This window comes from Halichondria panicea, chromosome 6 (assembly GCF_963675165.1).
Source record: "Halichondria panicea chromosome 6, odHalPani1.1, whole genome shotgun sequence".
Lineage (NCBI taxonomy): Eukaryota > Metazoa > Porifera > Demospongiae > Suberitida > Halichondriidae > Halichondria > Halichondria panicea.
Genome location: NC_087382.1, coordinates 800578 through 826117, shown reverse-complemented (window position 1 = coordinate 826117; position 25540 = coordinate 800578). Strand labels below are relative to the sequence as shown.

The following is a 25540-nucleotide window of genomic DNA, read 5'->3' as shown; positions in this document are numbered from 1 at the left end:
AAACAGCCTCGGGTCCCACTCCGGTATCACTGATAATTACGAAGACGACCATTTTCCTAGCAAAAGAGAACTTCACTCATTGGCCATTGCCACGGATACACGAGCTCCCGCCACGTGACTCCCTCCGACCTTCGTACAGTGAGGTACAACAGAGGAGCGTCACTGACATCGATCAGATTGTAAGTTGTTCTTCTAATATGAACCATAATTATACTTTTATAGTCGAGAGCATCTTTGTACTTGTCATTGGTTGGACGCCTGTTCAATTTTAGTGGTGTATACTGGTAGGTTAAAAGTAAATTTCTATTTCCATATTTGCTCAGTTGGGAAGGATTTTTGATTTAACTATCTCCGGTCACCTCGTTAACCAACTTGATTTCATTTTGTACAATGTGTTGCCAGCTCTTCTACCAAATACTGCGCACGTGATAATATTATTGTTTCACTAATTGTGTTGTTTGGTTCAGGTGTTGGACAGAGACCAAGCTACACAAGTCACCATCCGCTTCTTCAAAGAAGTGAGCCGTGATGCATTTCTCTCTTATAGTAATTCTAGTTATTGCTTTTTCCATACAGACAGTTGCATGCATACTGTATACCGTATACATGTCACAGAAAATAATGCCAAAGCTTCTTATTGTGATGTCCCTATAAGCAAGGTCACCCTCTGTAATTAATACAGCTAAGTTAATGGACCCTGCTGTGCAGTCTACGTAGCATGTAATATTTGAAGTTATGCAGGACCTGTGCACTTAGTAGGCCACCTATTTATTACAGCCACTGTTAGTCTTGCCCATGCAGAGGGTGCATGTGAACACGACCCCTATATACATATAATCAGCTGGTTCAACAGACTCAATCTAAAATTAACATTGCCAATTAATGTTAGGGTCATTTTGTATTCTTAGTTTAGAGCACTGTAAGTAACAGTCACGCACGAGAGAGATTTATCACTAAACCCGTCCCTCCGTCCCTCAGTGCATCCTGGAGGGTGAGGACCGCTACTGGCTGTTGGTAATGAGGAAGGTCAGCTGTGTGGAGAAGTTAGTCTCCTCTGTGAGTGCTCTCTGGAGAACGGCCTTCGAAACTGACTTGCCTATAATTCACAAGTAATTCTATTTTAATTTATGGGATGCTGATAAAATGTTCAGTGTGAACATGTATATAATTTATAATTATTGCAAATGTGTGTTTAAAACTGGAAAATTTAAAGTGAAATTCAATTCCATGACAATAATTGAGCACTGCTCATTATTATAATTATACCAGCGTTATAAAAATGCAACTGAATGTTAACAAAGTGAAATTGTGCATGGGGATTGGGGATCAAACATACCTACAAAAGTAAAGAACAACTATATTATATATAAAAGATACTGAAAAAAGCAGTTCATGATCATAATAGAAAAAAAATAATGTTTATTGGTGGGAAATTTTGTCACTAATTGCACTTGTCAGTTATACACTGGAATTATCACTAGTCTTTTTCTCTTTTTCTTCGCCGCTATCCTCGTTATCCCATATCGTGTTGGTCCGTTCCCGTGGTGCCTCCCCGGCTATCTGATGGAGCATATCTTCTCGTCGCTCATCGTGTGTCATCACTGGGGCTTGGGTAGGGATGGAGGTTGAGGACTCCACCTCTATCACAGAGTACTGTCCGTTCAATGAGTGCTGTAGGATAACAACGACAGCACTATGAAATGAACAGCTGCGTATAATTATATAGGTTAATTAATTATGCTAAGTGCACTAAAATCGAAACCTATATAGCTAGTTAATTGTCGATATAATTATTTTGGTCAGCCTATAAGCAGGCTACCCTCTTAGGTTATAACGCCCTACAGTCAATCTCGATCCATAGCATGTGTTTGGACCTGCATGTTTTAGCAGGCCACCTCTTTATTACAGCCACGCCACTAGCTGTTGGTCTGCCCAATTGCAAGGGGTGAAAACTGTAGACAAGTTTCACTGTACTGCTCAGTCGTATAAAATACTGATTATAAGCAATGTATCTAACCATCTTTCTCACCGCCAACCCTCCTCCAGTGCTGGCTACAATGGCCTCCAGCTCTGTGACCCTCCCTTTAAGTCCCTCTATGGTCCGTGTTTGGAGGTTATTGTTCATCACTGTTGTCCCTCCTGCAGTGCTCTTGGAATTGTCGAATATTGTGTCTCCCTCGGGGTCTTTGTACAATCCCACCATCTGGGAGGGTGAGGAGAATAGAGTAGCTACATGTATAGTGTATTTACTAGTTACTAGTGGAATCGAAAGTAAAAGAAATGGAAAATAATTCCTTAACTGCTGTCACTATTATCCAACAGGATTGCTGGCTTACAAATACATAGCGGGTTATTTTCATACGGTGGAAATGTTTGTAGATTTCGTATTAATAACTGAAGACTATCAATTAAACTACGAACTACGAAAGCAATAGAAACGTCACTATCCTGAGCTGTACGAACATTAAATTTAGGGTAGTTCATACAAAAATTTGCACCAATAAAAATTACCGCTACATGTATACAGACTGGATTATAGCAATATTTTCAATTCAGGACAAAAATAATTGCTTATACTTACTAGAGGTATGAAGACCAGTCCCAGAATAACTGATGTTCCGATCAGAAATCCCGTGCAAAACACGACGGGAAAGATGTTGAGGAAGTCCGCCAGTGTGTAAGTACACACAAATATAACGGCCAGCACAATGCTACTGACGTATATAGACCCTGCGATAAATATAGCATCGTCGAGTCCTTTCACTTTCACTTTGCGAATCGAAAATGAAAATATGAGAGCTATAACTTGTAGTAGTGCCTTGTAGCCGTATAGTACTCCCAGCATGATGTCCCTGGCCTGAGTCCTGCACACGTAGATGAAGAATCTGATGATCTCCTGTGTGTGTGGGGGGGGGGAATACGGAGGCAATAAAATATCACTTTTGTTCCGCTCAAAATTAAGCAACTATATTATTTACGGATATAAATCTGTAGCTATTAAATAGAGAAATCTATCCCATGATAAAGTATGTTTATAGGCACAGTATACTGAGATATTGAAACGCATAAATCTATTGACTTTACTATTAATTTACGAAACTCTACTCTTCAAAGAGTTAAAAATAGGCACTCAAGTCAGTATGCAGCACATGTACACACGGTCCCTCTCACACACCCTCACACACCCTCACACACCACCCACCCACACCACCCACCCCTTCTGTCTGCTCTGGAAACTCCCGGCTGATGACACGACATGCGTGTAGTCCCGTCATTCCGTCAGGATAGATATTGGATCCTTCTACAATCATGTACACTGTCAGTATCACCACGTCTATCACCACCAGAGCAAACACTCCGAGGAACAACTTCCAATCTTTCACCTGCACAACAGTCAGTGCATGCATGATACAGCAACATAGTGTATGGAGTATGACACTGTATGACACTGTATGACATTGTATGACACTGTATGACACTGTATGACACTGTATGACACTGTATGACACTGTATGACACTGTATTGATATTGCAATGTTTGAATGCAGGGGAACAATTGTATGTATTACTTTAGGGGTGGCATAATTATACACTCGTAGCCTACATGATATATATGTACCTTTCGCATACAATAATAATACTGTAGTATATACCGTATCTTGTTATCTCTGCTTACGCTTATTAGCTAAGATTATAAGGAATACAATATTGAACAGCTTGAGCACGGAGCATTTTATAATAGTTTTTGCATGGGCCAAGGGATCAGAATTGCACGAAACGCACCACAAGACCTAGAAACAACCCCCCCCCCCCCACACACACACACACACTAACCTTAGCCTTCTTTGGTGTAGGGTTATTGAAGATGTAGTACACTCTAGTCATCTTGACTACAATGGTGCCATAACACAGAGAGTAGCCGATGGCCGTGAACCAGGGGATGAGGTTACACAACACTGACACAACGATGGGGTCTTCAACAGGGAAGATGAAAAGGTAGAGATTGAAGTACAGGATGATGGCTCCGATACCAATCAGCAGATTCAGGTTGGGACTGGTGAGGCGTATCAGTCTGTGTGTGGTGTGTGTGTGTGTGCGTGTGCGTGTGTGTGTGTGTGTGTGTGTGTGTGTGTGGGGTACGTGTGGGGTGTGTGTGTGTGAGGAGTGGTGTGTGTGAGTGTGTGTGAGGAGTGCGTGTGTGTGGGTGTTAGCGCAGTGAGAGAATGACAGAAAACTACACTAAAATCAGGATTTACATGTATTATACAGGTAAAGAGTGTGTCTGTATGAAATGTGACGAAAATCGGTCGTGAAATAAAATTGATGCCATCACGCACAATGAACATATACATGTACACTTTGAACTGATTCTCACTTTCGTTTCCTGAACACGAAGTTGAACACAATACACACAACAGCGAAGGCAATGCCGGCGGTTGCCAGGAGGAAGTAGACGCTGGTCACAGCTGGATGAACAGTTGCCGTGGCATTCAACGGTATCCCATCATAAGGTATACCATCTGGTGAATGAATAGTATCACTTTAGTACAGCGTTAGCAAGAGTACATAATAATTAAAAGTATATCGAATGCATGCATACCGCGTATCAGATGTATTCAGAAAGTAACATGACTTTCTATCTGAAACGCGTGATCAATAAACGACAATTTGGCATTATTGCTGCCTCGAGGCAAGTGGCAGCTTCAGGCACTCTGATTGGTCAGTTAATTACCAAGCGGGAAGTCACGTACGTAACTTTCCTGATGCAAGGTAATGCTTCGTTTGATACTGTCTCTCGTTATTATGGACTCTTGGCACTAGTAATGCAATAAAAACCTGCCCCGAAGTTTGACCCAACAAATAACCCGGCCTCCACAGAGATACATAATCAATTTTGGCAATATTATTGTTGATTCTAGATTCAAGTTGCATGGCCTCCATAGAGATACATAATCAATTTTGGGAATATTACTAATTAGATTCAAGTTCTTAATTTTGACTGGGCATAGATAATATAAACATAGCATAGGAAGTCGCCGATACATCCTAGACACATCTCTTTCAATTTTGAAATTGGCCAATCTAACGAGCCTACAAACACATGTGACTACTGAACACTAATAGTTTACGGCATGTGTGTTGTCAGTATATAGAGCTAGGTATCTCACCTGGCCACACTGTGTCCACCCCCTCTCCTGTGAGGATGTAGTCAGTGTCGTTGTTAGTCACCTCCCCAATCTCCACCCAGTTCACAAACCCACTGCTGTTCTCTATGTGTGTGGGTGTATGTCACAAGTGTGTGAGTGTGAGTGAGTGTGTGTGTGTGTGTGTGTGTGTGTGTGTGTGTGTGTGTGTGTGTGTGTGTGTGTGTGTGGTGACAAGTGTGTGTGTGTGTGTGTGTGTGTGTGTGTGACAAGTGAGTGATGGAGTTTGTGTGTGTGACAAGTGTGCTTGTGTGTGTGTGGGGGGGGACAAATATGTGTAGGACAAATGTGTGCGAGACAACCGTGCATGTATGTGACATGTGTGTGTGTGTGTGTGGGGGGTAAACGATGTAATCTTCACACTTTGCATTGACTAAAACCCGATTAGTTATCCCAATCCTAGCAATAATTATTTTCACAATGCAAATGTTTGTGTGGGACTTTGTATACTTCACTACAAATAAAAGTACACTTAAACTTAGGATAAGCAATTAACCTACGTACTTCTGAACTGAAAGATGAAGAGTTTTGTAACCTCTCGAATGCCTTCACTGTTGAACTGCACCTTGCCCTGCAGAGAACACAGTCACGGAATAATGGATTGACATCACGTACGCGACATTAATTATTGGAATGCCTCGGAGATATGTAAACTATATAGGGACAAGCGTATCTTAGGACAACAAACAGACCATAAGCATGAACAACTATCAATCAACTGGTATACCATGCACTATAACAACACTGGAAATTGTTCTACGATTTAAACTTACAGAGAAGTAATTCTATAATATTATGCTCTTCTATTGAGCTGGGATTTGGCTGATATCTGTCCACTGTAATTCATATTTCATGAATGGACTAGCTCATTATACAGTATACAGCTATAGCTCACAGTGATGCCATTGAAGGAAGTATTATTGAGGTGTCTAAATATGATCCGACTGAGAGCATTATTGTCATATGTGAAGTTACTCAGAGTAAACGTTTCACCGGACGGAAGACCGTACGCCTCCGACAGATTGCCATTGATGGAATTATCAGCGATATCTGCATAAATTACACATAATTATATTGGGAAGGAATTAACACATACTGGTCTTTAAGATCTACATCTACGTACTTTGCGAATCAGCACTCGCAATTTTCCAAATGTTTGATGCTCGCAAAACATAATTATTGTAGAAATACATATAGGGTACATGCAGAACTGCATGCATGGTGACTAGAAACTTCTAACTGCTGATGCACATGACTATAATCTCCACGAGGATGCGACATCTTTAGCATTTATATATATACGTACACATATTGACTACATGGCAGTGTTAGAAATTACTAACTGCCATCGGTCATTGACCGGACGTTTAATTAGAATAACCATGCATTCCTGCATGTGTCCAGTCAGTATGACCAGGCACAAATGACATTTAACCATACGGTCAATAAAAATTATTTCTAACACTGCACGGGTGACTGCATTCATACAGTGCTATATACAAAAATTAATTTACTCACTGAATAATGAGAGCTAGATTATAATTATAATTATTTGTACCTTCTAGTGTATTTTGTAGTGCGTACAGAAGTGTCCAGGTGGCATCGTAGCAATACTGGGCGTAGTCTGAGGAGGTCAAGTTGAGGGGTAGTATGCCAATCTGTTCATTCTCACGCTTCAAATACTTAGTCGCTGTCTGTAAATAGAGAGAGAGAAATTAAAAGAATATTTATTTAGTACTACGCACGTACACGGAATATTATACTGAGAAAAGATGAAGTTATTGATGACTCAAGTGCATAGTTTATTAATCGTGCAAATGGTTCATATTATAAGAATCGAATTTGCATTTTTAAAATAGTTCGAAAAAGACTCAACAAAGTGTGCCATACACCATACAAATACACGCCCACCCACACACACACACACACACACACACATAATACATCCAATTACGGTAATACTCTAACACAAAAATGTGTACACAAGACACAATGAGTGCATTATTGCCACCTACAATGGTTTACCCAATACAATGAAAGGTATACACTAGCTGGTATAGTCTGCACGTACTAAACAGATAATGAGATTGCAGTCCACTGTTAATGCGCTTGTGCTGACTTAGAATAAAGATATCAATTAAACTGAGTGATCTATTGTGTACAAAGACTGAAGACACACAACTCTCAGTTGTATGTTATACTTATTGTCCACTACATCAACGTAAACCAAACAACACTCACCAATCCATCTTCACTTGTTATATTGCTGGTGTCATTTCTATCCAGAAAGTTGAAATGCAAGAAGGCGAGTGAATTGATCAAGACAGTCTCCATATCGTCTGGAGTGCAGGTGGTGTTGTCATTCACCCTCCACCAGTTGGCATCGTACCATGCAGGGGTCAAGAGTACATGGCGGGGCAGGTACACATCTCTGGAATGTGCCTGGGGGGAATCGGAATGAAATGAATTGAGTTCTGGAAGCAAGTGAAAATGAAACTGCCCAAAATGCTTAATAGCCAACACCCACTCAAATATAAACACCCACTCAAATATTTATAAGCAGGTTTTAACTAAAACGTAGCGTAAGGCTTGAATTTTCTATATATAGACACATTGTATTAGGAGAACATCAGTACTGATAACTGGAAAATTTGGCAGGTATTATAAAAAAATTATTTGGCGAATGAGCGCGTTTGGCGGTTTTTAATTTGGCACCTCAGGCGTAGCTGCAATGACGTTGTGTCCACTGGAAAACTTTAATTTTGGCGGTTATAAATTTAATTTGCGATCTTTCATAAAAATCCATCAAATCGCCAAATTAAAACACCCGCAAATGTTCCAGTTGTACATACGGTATCATGCACCACACCACGCGGTGATTCTATGTACATGTAGGAAACTTTACAGAGTGTTTCAAGAGTTGTTTAATTGTCTGACTGTTGTCTGTGTTGTATCAATGTAGTGTGTGTGTGTATATAGTGTGTGCAGTGTACTGACCTCACACATTAGCTGTCGTGCATGACTGGCATAACACATAATCAAGTGAATCCTTCTGTCCATATTCTGTAGACAGTGACAGTGACAGTAAACAGTGATGACAGTAATAATTACACTGTGAAAACCTTCTAAAGAACACTTCGGGGCCAGCATAATATTAGTAGTTTATAATAAAGATACAGCTAGTAGATGAACCGTTCAATAATAATACAATTTATTGTGGGACGTGGAGATATTTTACACTGTCCTTAGTTAAGTCAATTATATGGATTGAGTACTTCTACTGGTTGATCGAGTTCTATACTCACGAAGGGTTCATCCCCGAGGTCAGCCACTCCCCCCTCACTACTGAACAGTCGCTCATCATAAGAGACGCCACCAGCTCTCAACAACTGCTTCAGAATATCGATGGTCTGTGTAGAGGATACACTCTGACTGAAGAAACTTTCACCATACAAAATTAATTCTGATCTCTGTAAGAATACTGTTATAGTGTTACAGTGAAAATCGTCTCTATAGTGGTGGCCCTCATGATCAGGGCACACCAACAGTGGCTGTAATAAAGAAGTGGCCTGCTAAGTAAACACATGCCCATTAACCTAGCTGGCATTATATTATCATAATAGCCAGGTGGCCTGCTTAATATAGGCGACCACAATAGACAGGCATACATGCAATATGCATTATCATCATAATTATAACAAAGATTCATAATTGTACGTGCCTACTTGCAGTATATAATCATAACGATTCTATTGATGCACACGCACACGTACGGCAGTTGCTATAGCAACACGGTCTTACTTCAGTGAAGAGGTTTTCGTTCTGTACAATGAGGGACACATGACTCCATCCGTACTCTTGTATCACGGCAAAATAGGCGTGGGCTATTGTGACCTCACTGTTCAAGAGTTGAAAGTAATTTCTGAATCTGTTTCTGTTTGTCAGGTCAGGAGAAGACGACACACACGACAACTGCAGGAAATACATGAATTAGTAGCGAAACCTGTTTACCTGCAATGTAATCTTCCACTACAAAATTAATGAAGTTTCCCTGGGAACTATTAAAGTTGAAGTGCAGTCAACCATGACCACTAATTGCATTACATGTACTAGTAGTATTGTAAGAAACTGTGTGTTGTCATGGGGTTGAGTGCACTTCTCTGCATATAATGGGTCATTAATTTTTATACAATGCTCTGAATGTGATGGCTTCATGTGGTCAGCGAGTCTAAGATTAGTCTAGACCCAACAAACAATACCTTGCACACACGCACACACGCACACGCACACGCACACGCACACGCACACACACACACACACACACACACACACAAGGACAACTGGACAATGGGGGAAACATACACACAAGGCCAGAGCTAGTGCTGTATCCACACTCTGTATACTGTATACGTATATTAGGCACTTCTAATCATGCATAGCACGCAGTGGAGATACTGCACAAGTCAACACACCTGTCAATGCAACCATTGTTATAATATAGCATGGACTAGCAACACAGCACAGCACATTATATAGTAGCAACACAGCATGTACTGTATAAACTAGAGCACTGAAGTGCAACCCTTGGCGTTAATTTGAGTATACAGTCTCGAGTCAAAGCCGCGTGTACATCTAGGCCAATGTGCAGGTTTAGCTTCTTAGCTTTTATTCAACAATGAAGCTTTAACATCAAAATCTGCCAAATTTAAAACTACTACCTTTGGCGCGCCTCGAGTTAATGATATAGTGACAACACAGTATGTATATAGTAGCTCACATGAGAGATGTTGTAATAGTGGGAGACCTCGGCTGTTGGCTCGGTAGCTAGTGAACAACCAGACCCTATCACTGCAATCTTGTCAGGGCCTGGACTGAAGATGGTGTCTTCAAATAGAGCGTCCAATCCACCCGTCCTAGTGCACTGTGTGAGGTGTGTGGGTGTGAGGGTATGTGTGAGGTGTGTGTGTTGGGTATGTGTGAAAAGTGAGTGGATGTGTTGAGAAAAACGTAAAGATAATTTTGTACTGGCAGCAAGCTATGATAAACTGACAAAAACTAAATCAAACATGACATAACACATGCCAATTATTAAGTAAACAATAACAAGATATAATTATCTTCAATTTGAAGTTTTGCACCAGTCTCAACATGACGGCAATTTTCACTTTGCACTTTGATAATTATTCAGCTCTTAGCTGCTGTTACGACCCCCCCATAAAGAAAGACCACCAGTGATACATAAAAGGCCGTGCAACCATGTCCCCTAATAAACAGTTTGTGTACAAAAACAACACCTCAAACAAAGGCCACCTCTGTAATGATTATAGACTAGAACCTTAATTGCTCCCTAAAGGTGGCGGCTTTAAGGGGGGGTCACTGCAATAATAGTCACTACAATCTTATCTGTTAAAGTAAATATGGTTCAATGGGTTAGGTAGACATGCACTAAAACTTCTATGAATCGAAGTGATGCAATATATACAACAGCAGAATGTGGGTATTTTCTGTCTGTCCCATACTATACATGCCTGAGGGGACGTGTGTGGTGTGTGTGTGTGTGTGTGACCTCTCTTAATTTGTGAGGTTACTCGATCACCCTGAACAAGAGTGTAGAGTGCAGCGTGGTGCATTCTGTCTGCCTTGTCTCATATGGTGGTACAACGAATGGGAAGTTTTGAAAACACTTCTAAATGACCTAGACCTGCATGAACTACAGCACGTACATGCAGTATTACTAAAAGCTTCATAGATTTATAATGATCAAATAATAGACTCTAGTAACTAGTAACTACGTACGTCAACAGTTGCAAGTGACTATTGGCACCAGTAAAGGGTCTCAGGCAATACAGAAATGCACAATCCCATACTGTCTAGAGCTATTAATACACAAACAGGCTCACCCTTGAGTTTGCCACAGTGTAGTGCAGACTGTAACCAGGTAACAGAGTACAGTTTCTGTTGATCCTGTCCAGTGCAACATTGACACCAGCTATAGCACCTGATCCGTCAAACTGTTCTGCATCAAAGGACATGAGCAGTCCAAAATACAGAGGTATCCGTGTTCCAGCACACGTGTTGGATGTATTACTGGTATTGGGGTAAGTTATTGGAGAGAATACACCAGCCAGACAGGAGCTAGCCAAGCTAACTAACAGGAGCAGGGATACTGTCTTCATTTCAACCACTAGTTTCAATAGCTGCAAGGTATACGTCTTTTAGTTCTCCCTAGCTAGCTTGTATTAAACTTTTATAGCAGCTAGCTATGCAATAAAGCAGCCCCTCCCACAAAAACCATAAAGTACCGATACCTCAATTTAAAAGCCGAGGCTATTCGCCCTAATTTCTCATCATAGAGTTGGAGATCAACATAGTGCAGTGGTACATTGCAATGAGTAGAATAATATAATTACGATCGAGTCAATGTTCCACATTTTGCTGTGCCTGCCACACCGTCCTTGGTCCACTGGCCACAGAGTTCAACTCCTCCTCCTCCACACTGACCTCCTGCAAAGGGGGGGGGGGTGGGCGGGCGAGGGGTTAGAATGTATTACCGGCACTGTAGTGTATCTTTATAGTGGTGACAATAGAGTAGGGTAAGACAGTACAGCAACCACTAGATATAACAGACACCTTCGGGGAACACAGTTTGGGTCCTTGTATTAGTACAGATCGAGGTGGCCTTTGTTGAGGTGAGGGGTTGTTTCGTACACAAATTGTTATCATTTGGGACTGACTATGAGTGGCTGCCTAGCCTCTGTCCCAGTGCCAATCTAACAGAAGGAGAAAAAAATGAACTCCCTAGGATCTAGGAATAAGGATCGAGGCTAGTGAGTGCCTGGGCTTTATTTGGCCTTTATTCAGGGGTGGCCAGTAAAATGGGTTCCACTGTACTACAAATGATATCTGACAGACCATTAATTGTAACTATGCAGATGTGATCCGACAGTTTAAAAACGTGAAATCATGTGTAAATTGCTAAAGCAGAGCAGTCTTACAGTTGGGTAATGCTATGGGTGGGTGTCTTGCACTTGCACACCCTCAGATGCTGGGTTGCTTAGCCCACTCCTTCCACGCACACGTTACGTTCGCCTAACCGTTATAAAAGCAAAAAATAACTCGACCTGGGATCGAGGCTGACGTAACTGTCTGCCTGCCTTCTTCCACGCACCCACGCACACATAGCATATAATATGTCTCACTCTGGCTGTCAGGCGTATATAAAACACTAACTATAAAGTGTCCGCTAAGACGTCTGGAATATAGTAAACGATCAGATGTCTGCTGAGTCTTGTTCTGTAAACAGACACAAGGAATAAGAGAGTTCATTGAACGCTTGTATTATATATGTACTGTGCCAGTATTATTTTATCTGAACTCTGCCATAAATAATTTATTATGTCAGATACCTATTGAGGAACAGGCTTCACCCTCCATAAAGGTGCATTCCATGATGCACTGGCACTGAGATATGATTGAAATCCATCACAAACTCCAACCAATTGTGCCTGTGGGAAGTCTTTCACTATTGACCACGCTTTTACTTGCCCGAAAGGTGGGTTCCCCATACTCAGACATAACGAAATCCGAGACCTTACAGCTAACCTACTAACTGAATTTTGCCAATTGTGTCAATCTCAATTTTAGCGGCTTGAAACAAAAACTAATCAGTGCCCATTCCGCTTCTTTAAATAAACTTTGACATATGTAAGGTTGATTGTTTGCACTCGAGTTGAGTCTATCGTGGGGTCAATGAAAGTTCAACGAGACTGTACCCACAAATAAGGTTTCTTACTAGACCACTTCCAACAACAGTGAAGCTCTAGTAACAGCAGCTAGTTAGTAAGTGGCTGTAACTGCTCACAAAGTAAAACTGTTTACATAACCGGTATGTTAAAACAACTGATTCAGAATCTTGCTGTGCTATACGAAAATGTTGGTAGCTATTATTACAACAGAACGACATTTCATTGTTTTCGAGGGTTAACAATCCTCCTGAAAAATTAGCTTAGCTAACGGAAGATGCAAAATCATTTAAGCAAATCGGGCAAACTTTATTCAACGAAATGATTTTATAGATACCCTAAGCTTCCACGAATATTAAGATATTAAGTGCCTCGCAGTAATACGTAAATGTCATTCAGCGATTGTATTTTAAGCAACTGACCTGTTCAATTTTCTTGGCCTGTTTGGCTGGTGATAGACTCTCCTGATATTTGCCATGAGCCCTGCAATAAATGGAGTGACAGGCAAATCAGTTGAATGAAAATAACACTAAATTGTGTAGCTATAAGATACGGTGAGCTTGTCTATTGAGGTCACCCTATAAGCAGGCCACCCTCTGTTAATGGGCCCCAAAGCCTCCATAGCATGTGTTTGGACCAGTGTTAGCAGGCCACCCTCTATAATACAGCAACCAAGAATCGCGAATTGTCAACTTTCATGGTACTTACATGTACTTACTTTCTCAGATTGGTGAGAACAGTTGCCATTTTCCTCTCGAGACCTTTCTGCTTCAACTTCTCCTAACAATTAAAATCATACAATGCAATTAATTGGTATTAGCCTCGTCCCCACACCTACTTCCTCTGAGGAGGCCTGTGAAGGAGGCTAGTACGGTATTAGCCTCGCCCCCACACCCACTTCCTCTGAGGAGGCCTGTAGGAGGCCAGTACAGTACTAGCCTCGTCCTTACACCCACTTCCTCTGAGGAGGCTAGTAAAGTACACGTTATGAGTTCACAATAATTATTAAGAAACGCACATGTACACGTACAATAATTTTATATTGAGTACCTTTTTCTTCAATTTCTGTAGCTCTGAGGTATAGAAAGAATTCTTGATCTACATAGTGGAAAAAAAGAGACAACTACCATTATTGAAGTATCCATGTTTACTTAACATTATTAGCAAAAATTGTGACAATACAGACTTGTCTCTAACGAGATACTAGTAGTATCAACTGACCAGGTTCAATATCTCCTTTCTAGTGTAATTCCAGTGGGCAACCATCGCCATGGATACGGTCTGGTTAGAGCACGACTCTCTATAATACAAAAATATAATTTTTTGCTATAGTTACATGTACAAGTACGTTCGTATAGATGGACATGACTTTATCATCACACTCACACTACTTGCTGAATGGCATCCTCATAGACATTGAGACAGACGTCAAGCTCGCTGAAATCTTTCTTGCCTCTCTTGACTCTTCTTGGCTGCCAAAGGTGGGTGTGTAGTGAGGCATACTTCTTACGAGACTGTGGAGCGCCCCCTGTGACTGTGTGTAGTGTGTGGGTGGTGGAGAGTTAAGTGTAGGTGATAATTATATATGTGAGAAAATAATTATGGTTTGTATGACTGTGTGTGTGTGTGGGGGGCCGGGGAGGGGGAGTGTTAGAAATAATTGTTATTGACTGTATGGCCAAATGTCACTTGTGCCTGGTCATACTGATCGGACACACGGAGGAATGCATGGTCATTCTAATTAAACGTCCAATCAATGACCGATGGCAATGACTAACACTGGGGGGAGGGGGGGGTCGTGTGTATACATGTATGAACTGTACACAGTATTAGCAAGGGCGTATGAAGAGAAGAGGGCATGCAACTACAATCTATCAAATTACAAATGGGAGGGGCGTGTGCACTAAAAATAGATTGCACGTGCACTTACTCCATAATAGTCACCAAGCCAGCTAGCTAGCTAGCACTGTACTGTTGGGTAGAGTTAGCCACAAAGGTTAACAAGCGGAAGAGAAGGACCAATGCTAGACTAGAAGTAGCCATTGATCAATTCTAAGCTCTTCTAAATTAATTTTGCAGTAAATTTCTAGTATAACAGTGTTCACGCCCACTATCACGCCTATTTACGTGTGGGAGGTTGGCTAAATATAGTATATCCTGCTGACTCATCAGTTTTTTGACGACTACACAGTATACATTGCGAGTTGCATGCCCTCTTCTCTTCATACGCCCTTGGTATTAGTGCAAATTGAAATTCGCTCCTCTCTTGTGTTCCATTAATTCTCACCTCCTCCCCCACTACTGTCAGACCCACCTCCATCATCCCCTCTCTCATTATCACTGTCAGAGCCATCTGTTAGGTTACAACCACCATTCGCTTGATGAGCTGTTTTTGTAGCTTTGCTGGTCCTTAGTCTCTTGGGTATGGTAAGTCTTTTCGAAGCAGACATCTTTCTCCTCCTCCTTGTTGGTGTATTGACTTTAGTAACAAGCGGATCTATGTAATGTACAGTATATATGAGAGCTAGTGTAGTAGATCACCGTATAGTGCGAACATTTCAAGGCACTTCAATTTTGTGGAATGGCCTCTAAAAGTGATTTTTGCTTACTGGAAGCCACGCCTTTAATCTTTGCACGGTATAGCGAAGGAATTAATTTTCGTGTAGTATTGCTAATCTACGAAAACAGCAAAAACTATAAGCCCCTCGAAAATTTCGCGCTATACGGTAATTACTCAAGCACTGACGAGCTTCTGTATATATATACGAGAATATTGACAGAGAACGATACGTAACTACATGCACTAACTTCTCACCGTTCATGTGTTGTGTTCCATTCTCATCTCCCCCACTGCTGTCAGACACACCTCCATTATCCAACATTCTCAGTCTTCTTTTTTTAGCTCCACCATCGAAGGTCTGGCAGCATCCCTCAAGCGATGAAGTCAGGTGATCTACTGTGGGTACAACTCTTTCATTACCACTGTCAGAATCATCAGTTGGATTACGACCACCATTGGTGGCCTGGTGAGCTGTTTCAGTTGATTTGCTGGTCAGTCTCTTGGGCATGGTAAGTCTTTTTGAAGCAGACGTCTTTCTCTTCGTTGGAACTTTCTTGGAAGTATTTCTTGAAGTGGATTCAGTAGCTGTCTTGGATTTTAAATCGGATTCATTGTCCACAATCTCATAAAAATCACTTTCGTCCTGTTCCACTGTTTTTGACTGAATAACTTTCGAAATTTTTAAAGTCTTTTTCCTACTGGGTTGGGTACCTCCTTTTAACTGTTCTCCTAGCACTGCTGCCGCCGCAGCAATCGTTTCACTTTCAACATCATTTACTTTACTAGTTCTCGAATCAGAGAGTTCATGATCAATCCCAGTACTCGCTGGATCTATAACTTCTGAATCATTCTGTTCAAGTTCAACGACTGCACTTTTATTTTTCTTGACCGCCGCTTTCTTTCTTGGATAGCTCACTCTACTAGTTCTCTTCCTCCTTTTAGTAGTACTCTTAGCCTTCGAGATAACCATATTATTGCTACTTTGCACCATTAATGGCTCATCAGTTATCAATTGATTCTTTGAGCCTCTTCTAGATATCGTTAATTCCAGACCAGTTAAGATTGTGTCTTTGCTTTTGTGTCTTGTACTGGAGGATGGAGCGATCCCTCTAGTTAAGAAGCTCTCTGAGGTTTCTCTACTGTTAGGAACAGGGTCTTCGTTATTTGGCACTTGACGAACTATGTCCGTATGGTCGACACGAACTCTTGATTTAGTTAGAGCTCGAGATTTGCTCTTCGTGTGTACGGAGCCAGAGGAGCGTGTTTTGTGAGACGAACTTGATATTGTTTCGCCATCACTGTCAGTCTCGCTAGCATGATCCTCATAGTTCAATTCATAATTAGCGTCTTTGTTCCGATTGATTCGTTGGTTACCACGGAAACTACGGAGAGTGGTGGAGAGGTTAAGCTTGACGGGAGAGTCTTCCGGTCCAGTGGTGTCAGGGGGGCTAGTGGGGGGTGGGGCACGAGGGGTCCAGTTACGAACAATCTTGTACTCAGTCTTCCCCCAGTCACGTAACCTGGACCGAGGGAGAGCGAGGGAGAGAGGCGTATAATTATTTTTAGTTTATTATACTTTTATTCAAGAATTCTTACGTTTCCCTTGGCTTCCATATGTCTGTCAGTTTAGCCATGGCTGTAGCAAGCACAAAATAAAGCAGATGAGTGTAAAATAGAGAAGATGCAGCTATAGCCTCTTTTGCTTGCCGCGGTGTTAATTTGAAACATTATCCGTTGATACACCGCGGTTTAGTTCGAGACAACAGAAGCTGCAAGTCACATGACTAGAACTGGTGTGCTTTAAATAGGAAAATATACAAAATAATCGAGAGTATAATTATTACCAAAGAATTTCTCTATTTTACACTGAGAGCCCACAGTGCTTTCCTGGTGATGGCTACCAATCAACACAACCTCCAGGCTGCCACTCAGAACAGAGGCTGTTGGTTTGCTGTATTCCGTTGCTTCAACAGCACACCAGTGGACAAGTGAGGAGTACCATGTACCATAGATAGTAGAGGAAGGGGATTGGAAACACAGGCAATTAGCACTATTTCACACGGACCGTCCTTGCTACAATCTCAATTATAGCCGCGACCATGGATGCAACTTGAAGTGCTGAGCTTGCAATAAACTTTTTGTGCACTAATGGCAGTTTATGCTAAACTAAAAGCTTAAAGCAAGCTTATGATCATGCATAGACAACAATGAACAATCAATATAAGGTATAAGCATGGTCTAAACATAATTATACATGAATTATCAATGTTCTTCCAGTGATTTCTCAGTCCAAGTTCTTGCCATACATCGACACTGCGGTGACAAAATCAGAGCATGAATAGTGATTTTCAAAATCTAATGGATTGGAAGCAATAATATGGACATTGATCTTTAATATTGCCGAGTCTCAAATATAAACTCAGCTTAGTTATGGAGATGCTACCCCGCAAAGATGGCTAGTGGAAATCAACAAATCGGTCAATAACTCAAGAAGTATGATATCCCCACTTCCAATATATAGCTGAAGCAATAAAATAACATCATGTACTACTACTGTAACCATTCATTTACAATAGATGCAATTCATATGTCAGTTCTTACCTCACAAATAAAAAGAAGAAGCTAAGTGTTGTAAAATCTTCAAATTTTGTGTGCTACCAAGAGTGAACATGACTTCTAGCTAGTAATAATGTTTCATTTTGTACCTAGCCATGCCTCAAGACAAATTTTAGGGCTATTTATACATTTACTTACCTAGTATCCTCTCATTTGCTTCTTCTTCTCTTCACCTCAAAACCAGTAAAATCACACCTCAAGGTGTCATAGGTTGCCACGCGCACGGTCCCAGAGGCCTTACATTGCAAGCATAAGCTCACGTGATCCCGTTTCCAATCCCCTTCCTCTACTATCTATGCATGTACCAGCTGTCAGTACCAGCTGTCAGTTCACACATGCAAATAAAAAGTGAACTTCCATACAGCAATACTGGAAGCTAGTTTATATAGTGTAGTAGTCATGCTACATCACATAATTAATAGTGTTCATATGACTACATTCGTTACTGACCATGTTCGTATCTTATCCCTCAGGTCGACTGCTCCTATTGAGTTTGAGAATCTTGTCACAGCAGAGAAGCGGGCGGTAGGTCCAGTATAGTGTGTGTGTGTGTGTGTGTGTGTGTGTGTGTGTGTGTGTGTGTGTGCGCGCGCGCGCGCGCGCGCACTGTAGCTGCAGTATTCTTAATGGTGTGGATAATGCGTACACACTTTAGTGTTAGTGTAGACACTGTATATTAAATAGTCCCTTTTGTCTTATAGTTTCATGTTGTGTCCACTTTACAGGAGAATTGGAGTTAATAGTACATTTACACACGCACGCACACACACACACACACACACACACACACACACACACACATTCACCCACACACCTCCCCACACACCTTCCACCCCTCACAGAACGAGCTCCGGGAACGTACAAAGGTGGTGACAGAAGAGGAGAGAGAACATGTGATGAGTGGCAACTTTGATCAGCTGTTGGCAGAACAAGAGAGAATGGACAGAGAGAGAGATAATGAGGTGCAGTAGAGACTGTTTATATTCAGTAGACATGCATGTACATTATTGTATAGTGGTGGCCCTTGGGTAGACCAACAGTGGCTGTAATAAAGAGGGTGGCATGCTAACACAGGTCCAAACACATGCTATGGAGACTAAATTGGGCTCGTTAACCGTAGAGGGTGGCCTGCTTATAGGATGACCACAATGGACTGGTTCTTTTCACGGTATATACGTGTACATGTAGTATAAGTTAGACGATACTGAACTTTAAATAGCTGTCTCTTTCGTACAGCTAAGGAGAAGAGAAGAAGCACTGAGAATGGAAGAAGAGGTAAAGCTGGAAAATACATTTGTCATCATACAGTGTGAGCTATATATAGCACATGATGTGTGTTTCCCTGTAGTGTATTTGAAGGTGTGCCATGTACAATCATGTACGACCCCCTCCCACACACACACACCTTTAGGCCTACTATGCTGCTAAGAGAGGGGCCTCACGTAAACTGGCCACTCAGACGCTAACAGACCTCAGCAGTATGGAAAAGGGTCTGTCATCAGAGACTAAAAACTCCCCTGACACCCAGCCCTTACATGCAGCCCACCTCCAGTCTGGTGAGCAGCCTATAAGCAGTGAGGGACAGTCTGAAGACATGGGTCCATGGACAGGGGCTACTGAGGAACCTTCATCAAGAACAAGGTACGTGTGTATAATGTGTAGTTATGCAGTGCAATGAGTCGACTGTGTACTATTGAATGTACAGTACACAGAATGGGAACCTAGCATGCTTACTAGTCTGTGTGTACATGCACTTGTATACAGGTATGCTTCAATGTATGCAGTTTAGGTGTGTACAGGGAAACGGTCAATTGAGAACACTAGCTCACAATATTTGTACATGACATTGTACAGTACGTGTACCAGACCCTTCATCACACTACCAGTTTGAATGTGTCCATGTGTTGTTTATCCTGGCTACAGAACACTGACTCAGGACGAGGAGGACTTTGACAAATTCCTGGAGAGTGTCAAAGCTCAGCAGCTCTCACTCTCCACAAAAGGTATCACTTACTCTATTCTAGTATATTCATAATGTAAGTAAGTAATACATGATGGCGTGCAGTGAAAATTAATCCGACTGCAAAAGGCTGACTCTTACGATTATTCTAGACTCTTAGTTAATATTGTACACTAGTACATAGCATCCCTTTATCATTGTTTCCTAAGCCCTCAAACTTCCACTCAGTATGACTATGACCATGTGACTCTTTAACCCCTCAGTTCCCGAGCCCCACCCCTCACTGTCTGACTCGGAAGAGGAGATAGACTTTGGATTCTGGGAGAAGGCGTCCACCCTACCCTCGGATAAGACCCCAACCAAGGACCTGAACTTGTTATGAGACTGTCACACATTTTGTCTGTTTTTGTGGTCTATTCTGCCAATTATTGTTTGCATAATTATTCTAGCTTAATGACTACTTTTACAATCCAGGCCAAACATTGTACCGTACCCTCACGAAAATAAGCCCATCTTGAATAAACGCCCATCCCCTCTTTTGCTTCGAAGTTCTTGCACGAGGGTATTTTCACTCGATTTTAAGCCCACCCAGAATGAAGAGTTTTGAGCATGCACAGTAGCTAAATGCCACATGTTGACTATTAATTTTAGTGAAGGAAGGAAGTTTTAGGTAGTAGCTAGTAAGACTATACTCCTTGCTGGACCAAGATCAGACATATAATTTTCTCTGTATGGATCTGTTTGCCCTTGAAGATGTATATGCAGGGAACAAGTGGTCCTATTACCTATATTGCTATAATTATGCAGAGAAAAGAAAACACAAAGTCCAAGAAGGTTATCACACAGGCTAATTTTGCAGGTTACCTTGCCTTGGTTTTCTGAAACAAAGTACCTGATAGCTGCTCTGTAGGAGTATGACCTACCATCCTTTTGGAAGTTTCTGCTACATCTGACATCGACACAAGTGACAAGCAACGAATAGAGTCAAGAGTCCACTTCTTCATGTTCATTCTCTTGTCATGCTTTAATCATACTCATGCATCAGTTTATAACATTGTTGTTGTCAATGGAATATTCATACTATGTGAAAATACAATAAATAAGTCTTAGAGCAGCAAAGTGTAAACCTCGATTTGAGGCCGCGGGTGGGCGTATATTCGAATGAAAACTCGCAGTTCGTGATTAAACGGCCAGTCCCCTACCTAGACTTCTTGCAGAAAAGGGTGGGCGTATTTTCGCGAGGGTACGGTATATGCGTAGGCGATATAACAAGCTGGCTAAAATTATTTTCAAATAAAAGGTTGCAAAAATCAAATAAAAGGCAACAAAACAAACATAACAATTAACTTACTGACAAAAATTCCACAGTTTTAATGAGACCAATGTTTGTCAGTCCTCCGGCTACAATGACCTCTCCACTAGGAAGTACTGAGCATGTGCAGCAGTATCGTGCAGTAAGCAGGTCTCCCACTTTCACCCACCTCCTGGTGTCAGGCTGGTAGAGGTGGATCAATGAACTTGGGTTGAGTCTGTTGTTCCGTCCACCAACGGCTAATAGTGACCTCCCAATACTGAGAGGAGCTGACCACATGAGTGGTACTTCCTGTAAAGTCTGCCAGAGAGTGGGTGTGTCCAGGTTGGAACGGGCCTTTGCAATAAGTTCATTGAGGTCGACGTGGTGCACTGTCTTGGTTGCCCCAGTGTGATCGAACCCTCCCATTAGGTAGAGGGTGTTTCCTATGAGAGTTAATTTCAGTGATGATCGCGGGTTAGGTAGTGACTGAGCAATGTACCATCTTCTTGATGCCACGTCCAACACCTCCACAGAGGAGGTACGCTTGTATTTATCATCATACCCACCAGCTACAATGATGTGGTTGTTGAAGAAGACAGCTGTTGAGGTTTCACGAGCAATGTTCATTGGTGGGTACGGGTGAATCCATTCCCCTGACTCAAAGATAGACAGTTGATCGGTTTGTTTCTGGTTTTTTATATTACGTCCTCCCACCAGTACTAGTCGATTAGTGAGCGATGTCATAGCGAAGAACTTGGCAGTGTACACTGGTAGTTTGGTCCATTGATCTTGCTCGAGCTTCATCACTGTACCGTCATCACGATTATCGACTGCATCACCTCCATCAACATACACCGTGTCACCGATAACAACACTCTGTACCGAGCTGCCCGTGTTGATTAACATGTGGTTTCCTCTTCTATGTTTCAGAGTGAGTGGAGGTCTGGGGGGAGGTTTGGGAGGTCTGGGAGGGGGATCCTGAATAATTAATGAGCGTAATTAGGAAAGTGTTTCTATAACAAGCAAGACTTAGTGTTCTTTTTGTAGCAATAATTGTATGCACACTAAATCTATATAGTTTGAGTGGTGACTCCTACAGAATGTACAGCACGATTACAACCATTACATTATAATAATTGTGTTGTATGCACACTAAATCACTAATCTCTAATCACTTTCACTTAATTAGCTTAAGAGGCGACGCCCACCAGTCCACTAGAATGTACAGTATGATTATAACGGATCAAAGCTTCTACTATTGCGCCTCACCTGTCTTTGCTGTTGAATAATGGCGTCTCTCCTGACCAGCTCAGCATCTTTGTGCTCAATCTGTTGTTCCCTGTGTGCCTGTACAGGGGAACGTTGGTGGAAATCTTCGAATTAGAACACAGGCGTGAATATTATTATTGTAGCAGTGGAAAATTATGTACAGTACTACAGAACAAAATTAATCTTTACGCTAAAAAAATAATTATGTAACGAAACTTAACAATGAAACAGCACCCTAAGGTACAGTACTACTGTTTGTGGAATTAGGAATCTCATTCACACACTACATGTACGCACCTTCTTGACTGGTTGAGTGTCCTTTGACTCCCTCTTTGTTGCCTCCACTCGGTCGGAGTCTCTTGTCAGTGAAGCATCTTAATTTAAGAATTAAACGTTAAATAGGAAAATCAACACATTTTTCAGAAGCATATAAACACATAATTATCATGCACTATGTATCTAATAGACTCACAGATGTCCCTGGCAGATGGTCTCCTCGTCATGTCTTCTTGTAAACAACTGTCGATAAGCTTCCTCAACCTGTGTGTGTGAGGGATCTGGGCAACATGGAATGATCGATCCTTGGCTGATTTGATTGTCTCCAACTTGCAAACAATCTGCGTCAAAATCACCCCAAAGGAAAACACATCCAGGCTACTATTGTAATTCTCCTCTTCCAATCGATAGGCCTCGGGAGGTAGATATCCTCTACGCTGACCAATGGCTGTGAGGGTGGAGCTGAGCTTGGAGGGATCGTATAGCCGTGACATGCCAAAGTCGGAAATCTTTGCAACAGGCACTGGCAGTGTCAGCTTCAGCAAGACGTTATCACCACAGAGGTCACGGTGGATAATCAGCTTGCTGTGAATGTAGGCCAGACCACAAGCCATGTCTTTGGAGAGGCTAATTTCACATTCGCTAGTGAGGGACTCTTCATCAAGGCCGGAGAAATAGGATCTCAGATTGCAATCCATCAGCTCAACAACAAGAATTGTACCACCTGATTTGGGGTGCTGAGCAGTCGATAAAAACTGAACAACGTTTGGGTGCTGGAACGACTTGAGAAAATCACTCTCACGATCAATTGTATCGCTAGCATCTTTACTTTTGGTGGCGGGAATGTTTGTCTGCATCTCCATAGCAACCTGATGTAATAGTTTGATAGCACAAGGATCACCTCTGTAGCTGCCTTTGAAGACTGCTCCAAATGCACCACTACCGAGTGGCTCGTCCAGGAAAATGGTCAAATCTTCATTGATCTTCTGGTGATTGTGGTCAACTGTGTGTAGAATATTGTGTGTGTGTGGGGAAGTGAAATATTAACAAAGTACCGTAATCGTTCTAATTATAGAACTAGTAAAAAAAATTATTTTTCTAGAAACAATGTACCAAAAAAATGATTTTATTTGTGGTATATGGGCATTATAAAAGAGGGCGTCCTAACCGAGGCTGGTTCTATAATTGGAACGCTTACGGTAAGCATTGCAATTCTTGATTGGTACTCACCCTCTGACTTCACATCAGTAGGGTTGCTAGACTGTAGATGATCTCTCTCGATGGTTCTGGCTATGTGAACGTGGCCCACAATGGGACTGGACAAAGCTTTGACAACATCTTCCCAGCGTCTCTCTCCACCTTTCAGCCATTCTTTCAAACCCTCACGATAGCAGTCATCAGGATCATCTCGCCATTTCGTACCTATGCTGTCGATGGTATCCGAGGATATTTTAAGAACCAGCAAGAAGTTTCGCCACTTGATTCGAGCATCAAACGTAGCTATGTAGAGATCTCCTAGATCTGCTATTGTGAGATAGTCAGACATCTTCTCTGTAGAGTGTGGAATAGAGATAGAGAATGCTTATACAGGACTGGTGTCGGAGAATTCAGTGAGTCCATTAATAGATAGTGTGTATTAATATGCCTCTTTTATACAATTGTGAGTACCCTAAGACCTCTAATTAAGGCGATCCTCCAAATATGCGACACCGTTGAGTTTAGGTAATTGTCTGACCTCTAAAAGTAGCGACAGCTGCGTTGACATGTTTTAATATTGTATCCTAAATGGAGGCAAATGTAGCCACACCCCCTAGCCTCGTAGTCCACTTAAGCGGCTAGAAATCGAGGTAAGTATAATGGTAGAGCTACACCTCCAATTAGATGCGACCCTCTAAATATACGACACCAGGTCTTCAAAATAATGTTTTAACCTCTAAAACGAGCGACCTCGACCTCTGGCTTCGTAATTATTTGACTTTAATTGAAAAGTGTCGTCTTATAATTAATTAGCGGTCTTAGGTACACAATCTATAATTATCATGAAACTCCAAGCAATTAATTGTGAGTAGAGACATTACAATGTCTGTGGATCTACAACACTATATTATACAGTGTCAGTGGTGTCTGTACTCACTGATAAATCCAGAGACTCTATTGCAGCATCTTCATTCTGATCACATGCTTTTGCAGCAACAAGACACTTTTTCCTGTCACATGCAATAATCTAACATTGCTGAATCAGCAAACTTTTCTAACTCTTTGCTGTGTACATTGATTTTGTGTTGCTAAGGACTTGCACATGACTTCCTGTGTCTCGCCCACTCCCGCCCACACGTTTATGAATCTAATTAGCGAGGTGCCGTATATGACACCTGATCCGAGTCCTATTGTGGGCGCGGCCACAGTGACATAGCCAGGATCGACCATGGAGAGAGACCATGTACAGTCTACTGGTGCAAGCACTGAGGAAACCAACGTCGTATAGGTATGAGAAGGGCAGGCAACTCAATGAGTGACTCTAGACTGCATAGGAAGATGACAATTCTGAGCCTGTGTTAGTGTACAGTGTGTTGTACAGTACATTATAGCATGAGATGAGTGAGTGCCTACTGCAATGGA

At 41.7% G+C, this 25540-nt stretch overlaps 6 protein-coding genes across 9 annotated transcripts in view; 3 read left to right on the top strand and 3 right to left on the bottom strand.

The window, feature by feature from the left end:
* Nucleotides 1-1206, top strand: part of LOC135337699 (serine/threonine-protein kinase 11-interacting protein-like) — a 43769-nt gene extending 42563 nt beyond the window's left edge. Inside the window, exons 24-26 of the mRNA XM_064533654.1 lie at nt 7-179; nt 468-518; nt 979-1206. Of these exons, the coding sequence (XP_064389724.1) occupies nt 7-179; nt 468-518; nt 979-1113 (359 nt within the window). The 3' untranslated portion in view covers nt 1114-1206. The remainder of the gene's footprint in view (nt 1-6; nt 180-467; nt 519-978) is intronic.
* Nucleotides 1207-1286: 80 nt separating this feature from the next.
* On the bottom strand, nt 1287-11475 carry LOC135337701 (gamma-aminobutyric acid type B receptor subunit 1-like). The gene is made up of 16 exons (XM_064533655.1): nt 11105-11475; nt 9982-10125; nt 9006-9176; nt 8510-8614; nt 8202-8267; nt 7446-7646; nt 6763-6898; nt 6100-6254; nt 5709-5775; nt 5169-5270; nt 4376-4520; nt 3835-4072; nt 3216-3383; nt 2582-2896; nt 2030-2203; nt 1287-1671 (listed from the first exon to the last, which is right to left on the bottom strand). Exons 1-16 carry the CDS (start codon nt 11378-11380, stop codon nt 1459-1461), a joined length of 2676 nt encoding a protein of 891 aa, XP_064389725.1. The 5' UTR covers nt 11381-11475; the 3' UTR covers nt 1287-1458.
* Nucleotides 11476-11532: 57 nt separating this feature from the next.
* Nucleotides 11533-17256, bottom strand: LOC135337759 (serine-rich adhesin for platelets-like). 4 transcript variants are annotated; one of them, XR_010395313.1, is made up of 9 exons: nt 17103-17256; nt 15762-17026; nt 15234-15443; nt 14333-14480; nt 14168-14246; nt 13997-14044; nt 13655-13726; nt 13369-13429; nt 11533-11708 (listed from the first exon to the last, which is right to left on the bottom strand). XR_010395313.1 is itself a non-coding variant. In XM_064533734.1 (9 exons), the coding sequence occupies exons 1-9, from the start codon at nt 17138-17140 to the stop codon at nt 11622-11624; spliced, it is 1998 nt and encodes a 665-aa protein (XP_064389804.1). In that variant the 5' UTR covers nt 17141-17256; the 3' UTR covers nt 11533-11621. The 4 variants fall into 4 exon arrangements, 3 of the variants coding, with proteins under 3 accessions (XP_064389804.1, XP_064389805.1, XP_064389806.1); XM_064533734.1 differs by having other exon boundaries at nt 13665-13726; XM_064533735.1 differs by having other exon boundaries at nt 13665-13726; nt 15261-15443.
* Nucleotides 17257-17294: 38 nt separating this feature from the next.
* Nucleotides 17295-20538, top strand: LOC135337760 (uncharacterized). Its single transcript, XM_064533737.1, has 7 exons — nt 17295-17494; nt 18596-18647; nt 18965-19084; nt 19359-19397; nt 19534-19763; nt 20046-20125; nt 20346-20538. The coding sequence occupies exons 1-7, from the start codon at nt 17400-17402 to the stop codon at nt 20462-20464; spliced, it is 735 nt and encodes a 244-aa protein (XP_064389807.1). The 5' UTR covers nt 17295-17399; the 3' UTR covers nt 20465-20538.
* Nucleotides 20539-21241: 703 nt separating this feature from the next.
* LOC135337613 (serine/threonine-protein kinase pakG-like) lies at nt 21242-25137 on the bottom strand. Its single transcript, XM_064533579.1, has 6 exons — nt 25056-25137; nt 24152-24472; nt 23118-23924; nt 22943-23019; nt 22646-22723; nt 21242-22354 (listed from the first exon to the last, which is right to left on the bottom strand). Exons 2-6 carry the CDS (start codon nt 24465-24467, stop codon nt 21425-21427), a joined length of 2208 nt encoding a protein of 735 aa, XP_064389649.1. The 5' UTR covers nt 24468-24472; nt 25056-25137; the 3' UTR covers nt 21242-21424.
* Nucleotides 25138-25326: 189 nt separating this feature from the next.
* The window catches only part of LOC135337652 (uncharacterized), a 37170-nt gene continuing 36956 nt past the window's right edge, over nt 25327-25540 (top strand). Inside the window, exon 1 of the mRNA XM_064533640.1 lies at nt 25327-25406. The gene's annotated coding sequence lies outside the window, so the exon portion shown is untranslated. The remainder of the gene's footprint in view (nt 25407-25540) is intronic.

What these genes read in the sequence shown, in the direction of transcription:
- LOC135337701 (XM_064533655.1), bottom strand. Translation starts at nt 11,380, where the DNA reads ATGAAGACAGTATCCCTGCTCCTGTTAGTTAGCTTGGCTAGCTCCTGT. An exon ending in CTTCCTTCAATGGCATCACT is followed by an intron (nt 5,776 to 6,099) that starts GTGAGCTATAGC and finishes TGTTCTCTGCAG; the next exon opens with GGCAAGGTGCAGTTCAACAG. An exon ending in CTTCATCTTTCAGTTCAGAA is followed by an intron (nt 5,271 to 5,708) that starts GTACGTAGGTTA and finishes CCACACACATAG; the next exon opens with AGAACAGCAGTGGGTTTGTG.
- LOC135337613 (XM_064533579.1), bottom strand. Translation starts at nt 24,467, where the DNA reads ATGTCTGACTATCTCACAATAGCAGATCTAGGAGATCTCTACATAGCT. An exon ending in ACACTCAACCAGTCAAGAAG is followed by an intron (nt 22,724 to 22,942) that starts GTGCGTACATGT and finishes TCCCCTGTACAG; the next exon opens with GCACACAGGGAACAACAGAT. An exon ending in TTATTCAACAGCAAAGACAG is followed by an intron (nt 22,355 to 22,645) that starts GTGAGGCGCAAT and finishes TTAATTATTCAG; the next exon opens with GATCCCCCTCCCAGACCTCC.
- LOC135337759 (XM_064533734.1), bottom strand. Translation starts at nt 17,140, where the DNA reads ATGGCTAAACTGACAGACATATGGAAGCCAAGGGAAAC. An exon ending in GATGCCATTCAGCAAGTAGT is followed by an intron (nt 14,247 to 14,332) that starts GTGAGTGTGATG and finishes TTTGTATTATAG; the next exon opens with AGAGTCGTGCTCTAACCAGA. An exon ending in GTTCTCACCAATCTGAGAAA is followed by an intron (nt 13,430 to 13,664) that starts GTAAGTACATGT and finishes CATTTATTGCAG; the next exon opens with GGCTCATGGCAAATATCAGG.
- LOC135337760 (XM_064533737.1), top strand. Translation starts at nt 17,400, where the DNA reads ATGGCTACCAATCAACACAACCTCCAGGCTGCCACTCAGAACAGAGGC. An exon ending in GAACCTTCATCAAGAACAAG is followed by an intron (nt 19,764 to 20,045) that starts GTACGTGTGTAT and finishes TCCTGGCTACAG; the next exon opens with AACACTGACTCAGGACGAGG. An exon ending in GCTCTCACTCTCCACAAAAG is followed by an intron (nt 20,126 to 20,345) that starts GTATCACTTACT and finishes TTAACCCCTCAG; the next exon opens with TTCCCGAGCCCCACCCCTCA.